This window comes from Primulina eburnea, chromosome 11 (assembly GCF_022965805.1).
Source record: "Primulina eburnea isolate SZY01 chromosome 11, ASM2296580v1, whole genome shotgun sequence".
Lineage (NCBI taxonomy): Eukaryota > Viridiplantae > Streptophyta > Magnoliopsida > Lamiales > Gesneriaceae > Primulina > Primulina eburnea.
Genome location: NC_133111.1, coordinates 4,804,954 through 4,819,329, shown reverse-complemented (window position 1 = coordinate 4,819,329; position 14,376 = coordinate 4,804,954). Strand labels below are relative to the sequence as shown.

The 14,376-nt window shown below is 36.4% G+C and overlaps 3 protein-coding genes across 5 annotated transcripts; 2 read left to right on the top strand and 1 right to left on the bottom strand.

Moving 5' to 3' along the window:
• The first annotated feature begins 1,224 nt into the window (after positions 1–1,224).
• LOC140805139 (uncharacterized) lies at positions 1,225–8,214 on the top strand. 2 transcript variants are annotated; one of them, XM_073161340.1, is made up of 10 exons: positions 1,225–1,683; positions 2,586–2,629; positions 2,947–3,064; positions 3,159–3,285; positions 3,832–4,430; positions 4,792–5,074; positions 5,257–5,461; positions 6,415–6,579; positions 7,031–7,492; positions 7,638–8,214. In XM_073161340.1, exons 1-10 carry the CDS (start codon positions 1,503–1,505, stop codon positions 7,917–7,919), a joined length of 2,466 nt encoding a protein of 821 aa, XP_073017441.1. In that variant the 5' UTR covers positions 1,225–1,502; the 3' UTR covers positions 7,920–8,214. The 2 variants fall into 2 exon arrangements, with proteins under 2 accessions (XP_073017441.1, XP_073017440.1); XM_073161339.1 differs by having other exon boundaries at positions 5,182–5,461.
• An 85-nt stretch (positions 8,215–8,299) lies between these two features.
• LOC140805140 (probable methyltransferase At1g29790) lies at positions 8,300–10,642 on the bottom strand. 2 transcript variants are annotated; one of them, XM_073161342.1, is made up of 2 exons: positions 9,443–10,642; positions 8,300–8,314 (listed from the first exon to the last, which is right to left on the bottom strand). In XM_073161342.1, the coding sequence occupies exon 1, from the start codon at positions 10,579–10,581 to the stop codon at positions 9,457–9,459; it is 1,125 nt and encodes a 374-aa protein (XP_073017443.1). In that variant the 5' UTR covers positions 10,582–10,642; the 3' UTR covers positions 8,300–8,314; positions 9,443–9,456. The 2 variants fall into 2 exon arrangements, with proteins under 2 accessions (XP_073017443.1, XP_073017442.1); XM_073161341.1 differs by lacking the exon at positions 8,300–8,314 and adding an exon at positions 8,716–8,954.
• Positions 10,643–10,916: 274 nt separating this feature from the next.
• LOC140805220 (uncharacterized) lies at positions 10,917–14,014 on the top strand. Its single transcript, XM_073161454.1, has 7 exons — positions 10,917–11,116; positions 12,844–12,915; positions 12,991–13,040; positions 13,141–13,205; positions 13,374–13,465; positions 13,552–13,623; positions 13,724–14,014. The coding sequence occupies exons 1-7, from the start codon at positions 11,114–11,116 to the stop codon at positions 13,757–13,759; spliced, it is 390 nt and encodes a 129-aa protein (XP_073017555.1). The 5' UTR covers positions 10,917–11,113; the 3' UTR covers positions 13,760–14,014.
• The last annotated feature ends 362 nt before the right edge of the window (positions 14,015–14,376 follow it).

Sequence of the window (14,376 nt, the reverse complement as noted above, 5' to 3'; positions counted from 1 at the left end):
AGGTATTAGTTCGTATCAGCTACAAGTTGACAAAATCAAATTTCATTTACAATTAAGTTATTTTTTTAATTCAAAAATTCCCTTTTCACAAATTTAACTTCTATATAAATGATGATTTTTTAAAAATTCTTTTTATTAAATATAATGTCATATTTAATTTTGTTGAATATCATGACTATATCGAAATTTCCAAAACAAAATATGTACAAATATAATATATATACTTACAATATTACCAAATTGCTTGTACATATTATAATATAAGATACATATATATAAGACAAAACTCGTGTGAGACAGTCTCACTAATCGTATTTTGTGAAACATATATCTTATTTGGGTTATTAATGAAAAATTATAATTTTTTATGCTAAGAGTATTACTTTTTATTGTGAATATCGGTAGGGTTGATCAGTCTCACAGATAAAGATTCGTGAGATCGTCTCACAAGAGACTTACTCCATATATAAACCCTTTTGGCCACTTAAATATATCGATGTAAATTCAAAAAATATATCACCCTAAAAAGCAAAAATATATATTAAACAAAAGGAAACTTTATGAAATAATTGAAGTCTAACAAGTCTTTACGATATATTAAAATATTGTGAAACCATGCAACCTATGCTCCTAAACCACTTGACTTTAACTAAAAACACCGCACAAGGATTTTGAAATTGATATGCACCAAGTTTTAAATTAATTGCTTTTGATTTGAAATACTACCGATATGTTTACTTAAACATAAAAACTCTCGTGAAACAAATTTTAAATCCGACCTAATTAATAAAAAAGTGAAAAAAATATTTTAGCAAAAATTTGTGTGAGACGGTCTCATAGGACGTATTTGTGAGACATATCTCTTATTTGGATCATCCATAAAAAAATTATTTTTTATGCTAAGAGTATTACTTTTTATTGAGAATATCGTTAGGGTTGACCTGTTTCACAGATAAAGATTCGTGATACCATCTCACAACAGATCAATTCAATATTTTTGCATATATGAGCCGGATCTATATGTTTCGCTTCATAAGAGTTTTATTTTTTTAAAAATGATTAACTTGATCTATAAGTATATTTTATAATAAATATCTATAGTGCAAAATAAGATTAATTTAGTCCATATTTAATTTATTTATTTCGAAAGTATATTATTGAATAGAATATAGTAATTTTTTGAATTTATCTCATTTTTTTTTGTTTTATAATATATAGATATTTAAAATTGAGCGAGAGAAGAAGAGAAGAGGGTTTTCGAACCGCATACATCTACGGATAAATCTTCCATTGGCTTGCGAATTTACATAATATTTCTCTTCTATCGGATTACTTGCATCCACTGGAAGTCTCCGAAAGTGTGTTTGTTTGTTTTCTACGAGGAAAATTACTCATTGCGTTTATCAATTTGTGCAAATAAAGTGAAGCAGGTGATTCAAGAACCGGAAAGGCGGAACTTTTGGCATTGCGAGATAGTTGTAGCGTTAGATCTGTTCGGAAATATGATGAGTACAAGCAGGCGAAGCAGCGGCGGTTCTGGGGTACAATCCATACCAGATGGGTCTCGGAAGATGGTGCAGAGTTTGAAGGAAATTGTGAGCTGTCCGGAGACTGAGATCTACGCTGCCCTAAAAGACTGCAATATGGACCCTAACGAGGCAGTCAATCGCCTCCTATCTCAAGGTTTTTTTTCCCCTGGGAAATACCTAATCTTTTGAAGTTTTTTCGATGTGACATTAATTTTGGTTGTTTGGTATCCCGTTGTTTGGGGTTTAGTGGCTTAGGAAAAATAGGTATTTAGAAATTAGAGACTTGAAATATCTTTATGTTATATGAGGCCTATGTTTGAATTTATTTGGTTGATCCTCGTCTTCAAGATGTTTGAAGAAACGGTGTTTTAATTTTAGAAATGTACGAATTAGTTCTCTTTTAGTATTTGTCAACTGACCCTATTTCAGTCATGAAACAGAATAATGTTCCTGATTCTTGTAGTGTTTGTTGGCATGATAATCGGCTAGCATTAGTGATTTACTTTGCCGAGTTTCTTTCCTTTGCTTTTATTTATCTCGCTCAACTTTCTGTTGCAATTTGAATTCCCTCATCTTTATACACGTGATGACATGAAAACATTTTACTTTTTTTTTCTGAATTATTTACATTGTGAATTTTGGTACCTTGCTAAATCATGTAAAATAAGTAATCTTGGTCTTTGGGTGCATACTTATATGTCTTCACGTGTAGATTAGTAGTTGTGTGGATTAATGTTACATTTCTGTGAAGGCAAATATTCATGTTTCCTCTTTCTGTTATGACTTGATTGGGTTCAACCTTTAAGATGAAAAAGTTTCCTTTTATTGCTACAACAATGGAATTTTGTTTATCTTTCGATTGTTTTATTGTTTTTGCAGATGGTTTTACAGCAGAACCTGATTTTTTCTTAAACAGAATATTTACGTCATTTTAGCTTTTTGGCAAGTTTAATTGCAAAACTAAACAATGTCTCTTTCTGTGGTATATTAGAGCTAAAATTTTGTTACCTTTATTTATTTGACCTTATTTCTGATGCGGTGGTTGTAATTGTTTAGATCCTTTTCATGAGGTGAAGAGCAAACGAGAAAAGAAGAAAGAGGTTCGTGAATTACATCAATGCTTTTCACTGCTGGTTCTCCTCTTTCTTAAAATATTAATTGAGAAAAAGGCAGGTTCATCACCCTGCAGGGGTAGTTCGTTGGCTTCTAGAATTCTCAGCCATGTGTTATAAGAGTGTGGATACATACATCTGGGTTCACTTGGGGCAAAGCATTCTGGAAACAAAATGATTCATTTTCTCTTCTTGAATATCGCCCTTAAAGCCATAATTGCTTGGTTTTATCACGACGTTTTGGATTAATAATTCATATACATATGAAAGTTGGTAATTTTGTTTTTCTTTTGTACTTTTTTTAGGGCAAAGATACTACTGAATCTAGGCCTCGTGGTACTAACAACAGTTCGAATCGAAATGGAAAGAATGCTGTTGATCGATACCTTGGTCGTGGTAGTTCAGCACCATACAGTTCCTATGGTACTTTTAACTTCTGTACAATTTTTAAGTCGATCAATTGTAAGTATAATCGAGGACATTGAAAACCTATTGTATCATACATCTTCCTTGTCAGAGTCAGCTCCTATTCATGGAAAGGTGGCTGATAAGAAAGAGGATGGATCAACTCTGCATATGAGCTATTTATCTTCAGCTCCAGTTGTTGCCGGAAATAACAAAAGCAGTGGTCCTCCTGGCCTCAGGTTGTTCCCATTTGACCATGTCAAAGCACATCTTGTAAAGTTTGTATGAGGTTGTCTCAAGGGTCGTAAAACTTATCATTTTGAATTGACAAACTACTGTCTGGTATTCTGAAATCTTTTTTCTTGTTGGCCTTCTTAGTAGAGATGCTGCCAACTGCCCTTTTTTCCTTTTTAGTAATCCACATTTTTGCTGTTTCAGCTTCTGTGATATATTAAAAGTTGAAACCTATTCCAACAAAAATGTAAAAGACGTGCACACATGCTTATTGTACTGTATTCTAGTGATCATGCACCATTTACCTTACAATTGGATAGTTAGGTCTTAAGATTTAATTGTTTTGTTATATGCAAATCATGTCTTCATTTTGGTGATGCTTTAACCTTTATACTTTCTTGTGTTTGTCTGCCTACTCTGTGATGTAAGGTTTTCAAAAACCTTAAAAAAATTTCTTTGCCAGCAGTCATATATTTGTAGTGCTGGCTCTTTGCTTTTGATGGTCTTTCACATCCATTGCTTACTCATTTTTATTGTGTCATATGTTGCAGTGGTGTATCCATTGACAGTGAGCCATCAGACACCCAGCTATCTTCTGGATTTCAAACTGCATGGGGCGGTGTTCCTAATCAGTTGTCTATGGCTGACATTGTGAAGATGGGTAGACCACATAATCAAGCACCTAGTGCTCCAAATGCATCTCATAATAATATGAATGACCAAAATGTCCAGGGTCCTATGACAGCTGCATTACATCAGAATCTGAGATTTTCAGAAGATCAAGTTTCTGATGTTCACGATTCAAGAGTTTCTTTGGCCCAACAGGTTCCCACCAACGATGACTGGCCAACCATTGAGAAGCCTGTCCCTAAGAACATACTTTCTTTATCGGAGTATCATGTCGATTCTGAGCTGCACTCTGAGCCATATGATGCTTCTGTCAACAGTAATAGTCAGCAGTTTGAGTCCGAAGAGGTCCAAGATGCAGAAGATGTTGTCAATCCTGGAGCAAATGATGTAGGATCTGCTTCTATCTCCGGTAGGTTGATACAAGAGGATGAGTCAGGAGCTGCATCTATTTTTGAGAATGACTCACGTGAGAACACGGGTTCGTTCCAGCATCAAGTTCGTGATTTCGAGCATCATGAAGGTGAATTTTCTTGAATTTCATTCTACTTCAGCTCTTAAATAATAGGTGTATTCCTCCCTTGCAAGTTTTGATGATTATAGATTAATTTTTACTAAAGTAGATTTTGGCATAAGCAATTAAAATTCGAAAATGTCACTAATGATTCTTTCTTAGTAAATTAAGTCATTCGATTCTAATCCTTATTTTTTAGTTATGCTAAATTAAAAAAATGAATCTTGTGTTACTTTAATTGAGGATTTCAAGATGTGTGGATATCTATGTGACAAACTATTTTGTTTTACACCTGTGTGTGTACTAATATTTGTGGTTCAATAAAGGTTATTGTTTTGAAAGCTGACTCCTTAATGTGATATTGTTTCAGATGAACCTGGTGCTTCAGTGTCATCAGTCTCCAGAAACCTGGAACAATTAAATATAAAGGACGGGAGAGGATTACCATCTGAAAGAGATGGTCCATCCGTTATAATTCCTAAACATTTGCTCGTTCAAAATGTGGACTGCTCACACTTGAGCTTTGGTAGTTTCGGGTCTGGCATCAGTGCTGCACATTCTTCCGGGCCTATGACATCTGTGCCTTTAAAAATTTCTTTGGAAAAGACACATGGTGAGGCTGATTTGTCATCAGTTGGGTATACAGACTCCAGGTATATAAATTATTTATCTTTAGGAAAATGTTGTTCTTTTTCTTGTTAATATTATAAGTATTCATGCTCCAAATATTTTTCATCCCAAATTCCCAATTTTGTCGCAGAAATACTGTGTATTTTGTTGATGATTCCATCCGAAATACTTCTGATGGTAACTTATTTCATACGCCTGGTGCAAGTTCTGGGAGTTATGATGCATCATCTGCATCACAGCCAGAAGATTTGAAGCCAGAGCATGCTGAAGTGGCTGATGGAAACCAGTATCCCTTTCAAGCACCCAACCCTGATTATACCTATAATGAGGTCCAACAGCTGAATGCAGCGTTCAGTCAGTCCCAAACAAGCTCCCAGATGCAAACACTTACTCCCTTTTCTAATGTTATGGTATTACTACATATTTGAGACGTTCTCTTTGAAGATGATTCTTTTGATGACTCCAGTGTCATTATGTTAGGTGTCCTAAGGTCTGGATACATTGCTTCAGTTTTGTTGTCGGCAAGTAAGAAAGGAAAATGAAAATGTTTCGATTGACATTTGTACATTCATTATCTACCCTTTTTTGGTTCCATAGATTTCAAAGTTTATATTCTTTCTGTGTTTGTTTTCATATATCATGTCATCTGTGTTTGTTTGCATGTATCATGTTATTAGGGGTTTTATGGTTATCAACTTCTCTGCATTTAATAAGGATGAGGTTCCTACTTTATACAGTTGTTCCGTAGGAATCTGATACATTTAAATGCTTGTTACAGATCTTCCTTTGTTTAATACTCTTCTCGCATAGTTCTTTGACGAAATTCAAACTCTGTTTTTTTAAATATTATTGTCAATTAATCGATATAGTTGGGCATAAAGTTATACTACCTAAACGAATCTGTTGATACGAGTTATGTTGGAATCTGTTGATATCAGTTTTTGCCTTGCTATTACCGTGTATTTGTGTGCCTTTGAGCTAGTTTTTCGAGGAGTTTAGGTGCTTATGATTCTCTATGTATAGTTTGCACCCTCTGATTGTTTAGTAAAGCACTCTAAGTTGGAAACTGCGGGGTACATATAGAGTTCAAGAAGTGGTGATATCTGTATGGATCTTCAATTACATTATGATGATTGAAACTTTGGTGTTTTTTATTCCAGTTTTTTTCATTCTTCACCCACTGCAGATTTTATATCGACACTATCTCTGTGATAATATGTTGCTTTTCGTAGTCTATTATGCTCGTTTTTTCTATTTTTATTTTATGTCATCGTTCTTTTCATTTTTGACTTCTACTGGGATAAAGTTGCTTTATTATTGAAATTTTTCCTTGGATTTGTTTCTTGTATTGTTACCTTGACAGCAATCATACACAACACCATTGCCAAGTACACTTCTGGCATCAAATGTACCTTCCAGTAGGGAATCTGATCTCCAGTTCTCGCCATTTTCAATGGCACAATCATTATCAGCCAAATATGGCAATTCTGTCTCTTCTATTGGTGGCTCAGCAATTTCTATATCTGAGGTAACCCATGTTAATTTCGTAGCTGGAACTTTTCCTGTCATTTTCCCTTCCAATTGTATGCATCTTGTTACCACTTTGTTTTGGCAAACATTATTGATCTCCAAAATATTTGGATTTGCCATTTTGTGGGTTTAATTTCATAATTACTGGATTATTATATTATAGCAATCTATCAAATAAGCTTGTTTTGCATCACTGCTGCCCAAGCCCCATCATCATTGACAAATCATAATCTACTGGGTAATTTTGTCTATTATTGTATGAACGAAATAACTGGACATGTACATGAATCCCGAATGACACATTGGGCATAATTGCATAAACAAATGTATGACCACCTTCTCATCAGAAAAATTTCAACCTCTTTAAGGTATGGCTGATAGAGTTGTGATAAAAAACTGATTGTTTCTGACCAAGTTCAGTAGCTGATTGTGTAATTGGTATCCTACAGGCTTTAAAGACTGCTGGTTTTTCATCAATGCAGTCTTCTCCACAGGCCATTTCTGGAACTAATGTTGCCGCTGGACCTCCTCTTCCTCAACACCTTACCATGCATCCATATTCCCAGCCCTCTCTTCCTTTGGGACCATTTACCAACATGATTAGCTACCCATTCTTGCCTCAAAGTTATACTTACATGCCCTCTGCTTTTCAACAAGCATTTCCAGGCAACGGTACATATCATCAATCTCTGGCTGGAGTACTTCCTCAATATAAAAATAGCATTTCTGTAAGTAGTTTACCTCAGTCATCTACAATTGCTTCTGGTTATGCTGCCTTTGGGAATTCGACCGCCATTCCTGGAAACTTTCAGATGAATCCACCTTCTGTCCCATCTGGTGCAACTCTAAGTTATGATGATGCTTTGGGTTCCCAATACAAGGATAACAATCGCCCGATCTCGTTACAGCAGGTATGCTGCAATGGCTTTAAGAGTGCTTAAATGGATTCTTATACATTGATGATTTTCAAGCTCCATATTTTCTCCATAGAAGTGAAGCATATTTATTGAATCAGACTGACTGAAAGGCTTATGAAATAACTGAATTTACTTTCAGAATGATAACTCGACCTCGTGGCTTCATGGGCTTAATTCCAGAACAATGTCAGCTGTTCCAGCCAATACATTTTATAATTACCCGGGGCAAAATCAGCAATCTGGTGGATATGGGCAAAGCCAGCAGCCACCACAGAATTATGGAACTCCAGGCTACCCTAATTTCTATAATCCTCAAGCTGTCACTTCACTTGATCAGCAGCAGCAGAATCCAAGAGAAGGGTCACTTGGCAGCTCCCAAGGTCAACCTAACCTATCTCAGATTTGGCAAAACGGCTACTAATCTCACCACCTCCTGCTCTTTCCAGGCTTGCAGTGAGTTTGAAATAGGCCTTTCAAGGAGCTCGATATGATTTGACTGGCCTCTACCCCATGCTTTGAGCTTGTATTTACGTGTTTATCGTTGTTGATGCAATGTGGGCATGGGTGTTGTTCGCCTGTCGGTGGAGACCCTTTTTCTGTTCCACTCTTAAATTTTTCTTTAATTTAGTTTCAATCCTTTGAGAAATCTTATCTTGTTAACTTTGCATAAGTTGAATGTCTAATCCTGGTTCTGCATCTTTTAGAAATTGGAATCATCCCCTGTTGATATTAACTAGTTTTTGGCTGATAATCGAGTCCCTGGTTTTTCTGGATACGACAGCTGAGAAAGTTGCTTCTGAATTCATGTCACATAACCTGCATCAATGTTAAATGTGCTTGTGTCCATAAAATCTCGCACTTAAATAATTTGGTTTAGCTGAGAACTTATTAGTGGATGTTTGCATGCATTAATTAGAGAAGTATCTTAGTGCTTCGTCAACTTTGGGTGAAGACGGTTTAGTTACAGAACTGGAAAGCATGTACTAGTATAATCGTTTTTGGACAAGAGTCGCAAGTGAACCCATCGATAAATTGGATTATGCAAGTACTGGAAGTCAACTATCTGGTGGAGCAGGTTCTTGAAAGAAAGCGATTATGTATTTATTCTTTACAAAAATATCCTCAATTAGTCACTTTTTAAAGAGGTTTAAATCATTCCCTTGTACTCGAGCTTGTAGTCAATGTAATTGGTACAAACCCACAGTATACAAGCAACGTGAAGATCAAGTTGGACATATCAAATTGAAATACTTGAGAAAGCGAGTGTGATCATGTACAGTTAGAGTTGAGTAGTCCAAACACTATCAAGATTCAAGACTTACAACATTCACTCATTCACACCATAAGCTACATTCCAAGCATGTCAAACTTCGACCCAGTGAAATTATACTCAATGGTTTTGATAGCATCCGGGCTAACCTAAATCCTTTCTTCTGAAGTTCCCCATTCCAGATGCCTGATAATGAGGCTAACAATTAATGATGTGATCAACTAGTGAGGATCAACGCGAACTTTTGCATAATTTTCGTAATATGCTGAGCCATATCGAGATATTGAGAAAATATGAAGGAATTCACAAGGGTGCATCAGACATTAATCATAATTTGGTTAATCGTCATCATTTTATAAAGAAACTTAGATTAATAATTAGCTGAATCGAGTTTGTAAGGCCCCCCCGCCCCCAACCATGGATCCGGAGTGACATTTATTCTTTTGCAGCTTTCTCTCCAATAGTTTTACAACATAGAGATCATATGCCAAAATCGTAAAATGACAACAGGCTAAAGATACATAGATTCTACAAATGAATTCTGCAATTTCGTATTCTAACTCCAATCACATGGATCATGAATGACATCTTGTCATACAAGGAAACCAGGTATTCAATATCTTCGTTCCAAGCCAGAACTAAGATACATATCACCAAATCTAGGATAAATTTACCTTAAATGGGTGACTTATGATCTTGTCAACGGCTTCTGCAAGAGGGCGGTCATATAAACTTCCCCATTCTTGACCCCGCTGGAATCCGTCTTGTTTCCCACAGCCCACTTAACCTTCTTGTACCCCAACTTACCTATCAAAGGTGTGAACACTTTCTCAAGATCTGCTCTTTTGCTGAAGAAATGATCCAACAACAAGTACCCTCCACCCCTCAACACCCTATCCACGTCAAAAAGCAAGAACTCCATAGATGTGATGGGTATCCACCGGTTTACGGCATGCCCACACCGCACAAGATCCATCACCCCATCAAACATCGGCAGCCTCTGCTGCAAAGGCACATGGAGTGGCACTAATCCCCTAATTGCCACAGCCTCGTTATACGGCGCACCAAGATTCATTGTAGTGGTTACTACTGTAGCATTCCGCAGCTTCATTTGAGCCGCAAACGTGCCGGTACCACCACCAATGTCGAGCGCGAGACGAATGGTACTTTTAGCTGAAGCAGCTAGCTGAAAAAGCTGTGAAATTGGGAGATCAAGATCTGATTTGTAAGTCAAAAATTTTGATTGCTCAGTTTTCATGTCAAAACCCAAGTCGGGTTTCATCCCGGAAAAGCAAGAGAAAGTCTTGCAGCTGTAATGGCCGAGTAAAGCTGTCTTCTCTGGGAGAGCCGAGAAAGGGTTGGTGGGAAGTGAAGTGGGGATACTGGGAAGGGTTCTTGAAAAGCAGCGGCGGCGGGGGAGAGGGTGGCAGCCGCGGAGAATGAGATCCTCGGCAATGGGAGCATCATCGGGGCAAACTGAGAAGGGTGTGTAGGTCATGTACTGGTGGAGGAGTTTGGGGTGATCTCTGCAAGAGGAGGCTATAGGTAATATACTGGTGGAGAGGAGTAATTCTGAGGGGGCGGAGGCGGTGGAGGAGGGTGTTTTCTTGGTCGGTGGAGTGGAGGACTGAAGGGTGGTGAGGTGGTTGATGGTGGCTCGTATGGTGGAGAGCTGGTGGATGAGGTGGTCGGGGACAGGAGGAGCGGCGGCTGGACTGGAGTTGACGGTGGAGGAGAGGTGGTATAGGGATAGAATGTTGGTGGCAACCATAGCCAGTAAGAGTAGCAGATTTAGACCCATTGTGAACCCCATGGATCTAAGATTTTCTTGATCTGCTGCTCTTTTCTTCTTCTTATTAAATCTTAACTCACTATTACAAATAATTTGTTGTCATAAATAGTATTAGAAATTAAAATAATATTTATTTGTTAATGATTGATTAATATTTCAGTGCTAAAATATATTTGGAAAAAAGGTTGTTTCACAACAAAAATACACTTGTAAACATATAATAATATCATTAGCTTATGAGATTTGATATTTACGTTTTATTTTGTATCATATGAACTTTATTTTATATATTAAATATGTGTCCACGTTATTTACAAATAAAATACAAATAATAAAAACTGTTATCAAATTGTTGTAGCACGAGTTTTTAAGAAGCAAGAGCGATTGAAGGGAACTGTATGGAAAGCAAGAGAGAGAACCCGGATCCGAATCACCGCGTTATTCGGACGCTAGCGCGGGCCCGTGTTCTTCCCACTGATAAATATTTCTTAATTTTCATCTTTTTGATGATTATTTTCCTCACAAGCAGTGGCTTTCTAATCTGCAGAAACTAATGGTAACCATTTCCTCTTTCTCTATGATCGAAATTTCTTGTAATATATGTCTCCAATTGGTTATGAAATTTTTTGTTAGGGTTTCTTGCCACAGCTTTGTCTCATTTGTTTTGTTTTTTTTATTGAATCATGATGGCGCTTTGTCCTTCTCTTTCATACCTCGTGCTTTCTGTTCTCGAAGATTTTCTGTGCATTAACGGAAATTTTCAGTTCGTAATTTGGGAATATTGGGCATTTTGCTTATCATGTGTGTCTTGCTCATATTGTTTGCTGAATTTAAAGCTTTTTTTTCCCTTCTGAATTTCCTGTTTCGGAAAAAATAGATGATTAAACTATAAATGGACTTATATGGTGTGGACTGTGGACTTAGAAGACCTGTAGCTTAGTCTTTTTTTATTATTAGTATATTGGGGGTTGGGGTGCTTTTTGTTTTAAGCTAGTTCGAACCTAGGTCTCTGTCCTGTTGGGAGAGGTTAATGCCATTGCACCACTAGGGGTGGTGGCTGTAGCTTAGTCTTTTGGTTCCAAACATAATTTCCTATTTGTAGATCTACTCAAAGTGCTAGTTAGTTGTTTTGAAATCAGGGGCAGTAAATATGTGGAAGAAAAATTAGACAGGCGGACAAATTTTGTGTTCAAATAATTCGAAGAAATCCACTCGACTTTTATGAATGCTTTTCGAATCCTATAACTGGTATTTGTTGTTATTGTTATGAATATGGTTTCAAGTTCCTATTTTTCAAAATGATTTGAGATCACTTCTCCCTATCCTTCTTTTAAATAAAATCTTTTAATCTGAATACATTCTTAGAGCCTCGGATAGCATGCCTTCATTATATAGCACTGGCCTGGTCCAGTATGATTCATTTGGTTAGCCCTATTTCTCAGGAAGTTACGCAAGTTAATTTATCAGGGCTTCCAATTGAATGCCAAAAGGATCTAGATTTTGACAAGTTTGTTTCGGTTGCAAATTCTCAATAATTTGCTTACAATATTGCGTATAAAAACTCAAAATATATTCAATAATTCGTCAAAAGCTTGTACATTATGTATACATTAATGGGTTAACTTAAATCAAACTGCATGGACCTAGAATAATACTTAACTAGCCCATCAAGCCCGGAATTAAGATTTTTACTCTTGTATTTGAGCTAAGTGGATCCACTTCGGCTCTTCCTAATTAAATTGGCTCAAGTTGCTAACTTGACCCACCAACTCTTAAATTATCCCATTAAGACCCCTAACTCTTAAATTAATTATCCCATTATTGGATCTCAGTTAGGCTTCTTAACTTCTTGAATTAGATCCAGTATGCCACAGTTTTGAATAATGACAGTCATGAGCTTTCCAAATGGTTGATTTCCAAATTATTAGAAATTGGAATTGGATGGTCCCCTTCAATAATTATATGGTATTGTCGAGAAAATGCATAAAAACTGTGGATGGAAATAAGTCAGGAATCCTAGTTTCTATGTTGTAATTTAAATAGCTCCTCTGCATGAAATGATCCCTTCTTCCCCTCAAGAAAGTCAAAGAAGGTATGGGAGAATGGAAAAGAAATCGGGTCAGGTGATATTGTATTATTGTCTAGGTAACCTTCAATTGGTTTTGTGCCATAATTTGTTAATGACGAGTTGGGAGTAACAGAATGTTACTCCTTACTGTGCAGCAGAACATCTTATTGATTTGCTATAAAAATCTTTGTGATCCCAATTTTTTGTATTTCCAGGCTGACCCAGAATTAGAGGCCATCAGGCAAAGAAGAATGCAGGAGCTAATGGCTCAGCGTGGTGGCGGCACAGTATGACTAAATATGTCCTTGCTTTCTGTCCATTTTTTAGTTTATATGTATGCTGATGGACTTGTTAATTTGTAGGGTAATCATCAGAACCCTGAACAGCAGAAAGTCCAGGAGGATGCTAAAAGGTGAACTCTCCCGGCTTCTTTTACTGTTTAGGTTGTTATGCAATTACTGATGTTTATGTATGTGTTGGAATATCTGAACGGAGAAATTTGATTGAGCTAGGGAGGCAGAGGAACAAAGGCAAATGATGCTTACTCAGCTGTTGACATCAGAAGCACGAGGGAGACGTACGTTGGATAATGAATAGGGCTTCATTACATTGTGTTATTTCATAATCTAAAGATCCTTGTCTCATGTTTCTATTGAAAGTTTATAACAAATAAGCATTTTTATGCTTCACGCTCTATTCAAATTTGATATATGATTTATTTATTTTAATATATTTGTGTTTGCAGTTGCTCGGATTGCACTAGTAAAACCTGAGAAGGCCAGAGGAGTTGAGGATGTTATCATAAGAGCTGCTCAAATGGGTCAGATTACTGAGAAGGTACCTAGCTCTTTGCTACATGGTATATGCATTTCTCTCGGTGTTTGTCCTATATTGCAACCCAACGAACTCTGACTTTGATGCAGGTATCTGAGGAGAGACTCATATCATTGCTTGAACAAATCAACACCCAAACTAATAAAGAAACCAAAGTAACAGTAAGTCAAATTGTCTCTAATTTTATGGCAGTCTTCTCTCATTCACTGCAATTCTGTGATTCATTCACTAATCATCCAGTTCTATTCTGAAATTTCCCAGATTAAGAGGCGCCAAAGTATTCTTGACGATGACTAGACTAGACGTAGTTCGGTGATCGACCTCGTGTTTATATGGATTGCTTGTACAATTCATAGAGATGAAGATCGTGAGGGGAAAAACATCTTTCTTATGTATTTATCGATGTCTTATCTAGATTCTCCTTTCATATCATGCGTGAGATATCATGCTATTGACTTGGAAGTGACGGCTGTGAGTTCGATGTAGAATTTTGAGAACTATGCTGTTGACTTGTTTAGTGTGTTTTATCCATGGATATGGATTTATCATACACTCTTCACGGTGCCATCCTTCTAATCAAACGGTGGCTAAGAGTACTAAAATTAATGGGATAATCTGGTCAAATCCCATATTTTTTAACTAAAATATTTTTTTATCCAAATCTTTGAAAAAAATTATATTAATATTGGGTTCAAATCCCATGGGAGATGTCTTAATTAGTATAGATTTAGATTTAGATTTAGATTTAGATAAATAAATTCTCCACCCCATTATATAGAAAAATATAGTTATTATCTTATGTCATTCTTTCCCAAAAATTATTTTCACCCATTTTCTAACTCCCCTCCATAATAATTATTTAATTCGTTACTTCACAAAAACTTATTTTCATGGCTCAATAGACCAATGCCGAA

Bases quoted from the DNA above. Each gene is read 5' to 3' on its own strand.
- LOC140805139 (XM_073161339.1), top strand. From the start codon at position 1,503: ATGATGAGTACAAGCAGGCGAAGCAGCGGCGGTTCTGGGGTACAATCC. The intron at 5,075-5,181 runs GTATATAAATTA...ATTTTGTCGCAG, and splicing joins GTTGGGTATACAGACTCCAG to AAATACTGTGTATTTTGTTG. The intron at 7,493-7,637 runs GTATGCTGCAAT...ATTTACTTTCAG, and splicing joins GCCCGATCTCGTTACAGCAG to AATGATAACTCGACCTCGTG.
- LOC140805140 (XM_073161342.1), bottom strand. From the start codon at position 10,581: ATGGGGTTCACAATGGGTCTAAATCTGCTACTCTTACTGGCTATGGTT.
- LOC140805220 (XM_073161454.1), top strand. The intron at 13,206-13,373 runs GTACGTTGGATA...TTGTGTTTGCAG, and splicing joins ATCAGAAGCACGAGGGAGAC to TTGCTCGGATTGCACTAGTA. The intron at 13,466-13,551 runs GTACCTAGCTCT...ACTTTGATGCAG, and splicing joins TGGGTCAGATTACTGAGAAG to GTATCTGAGGAGAGACTCAT.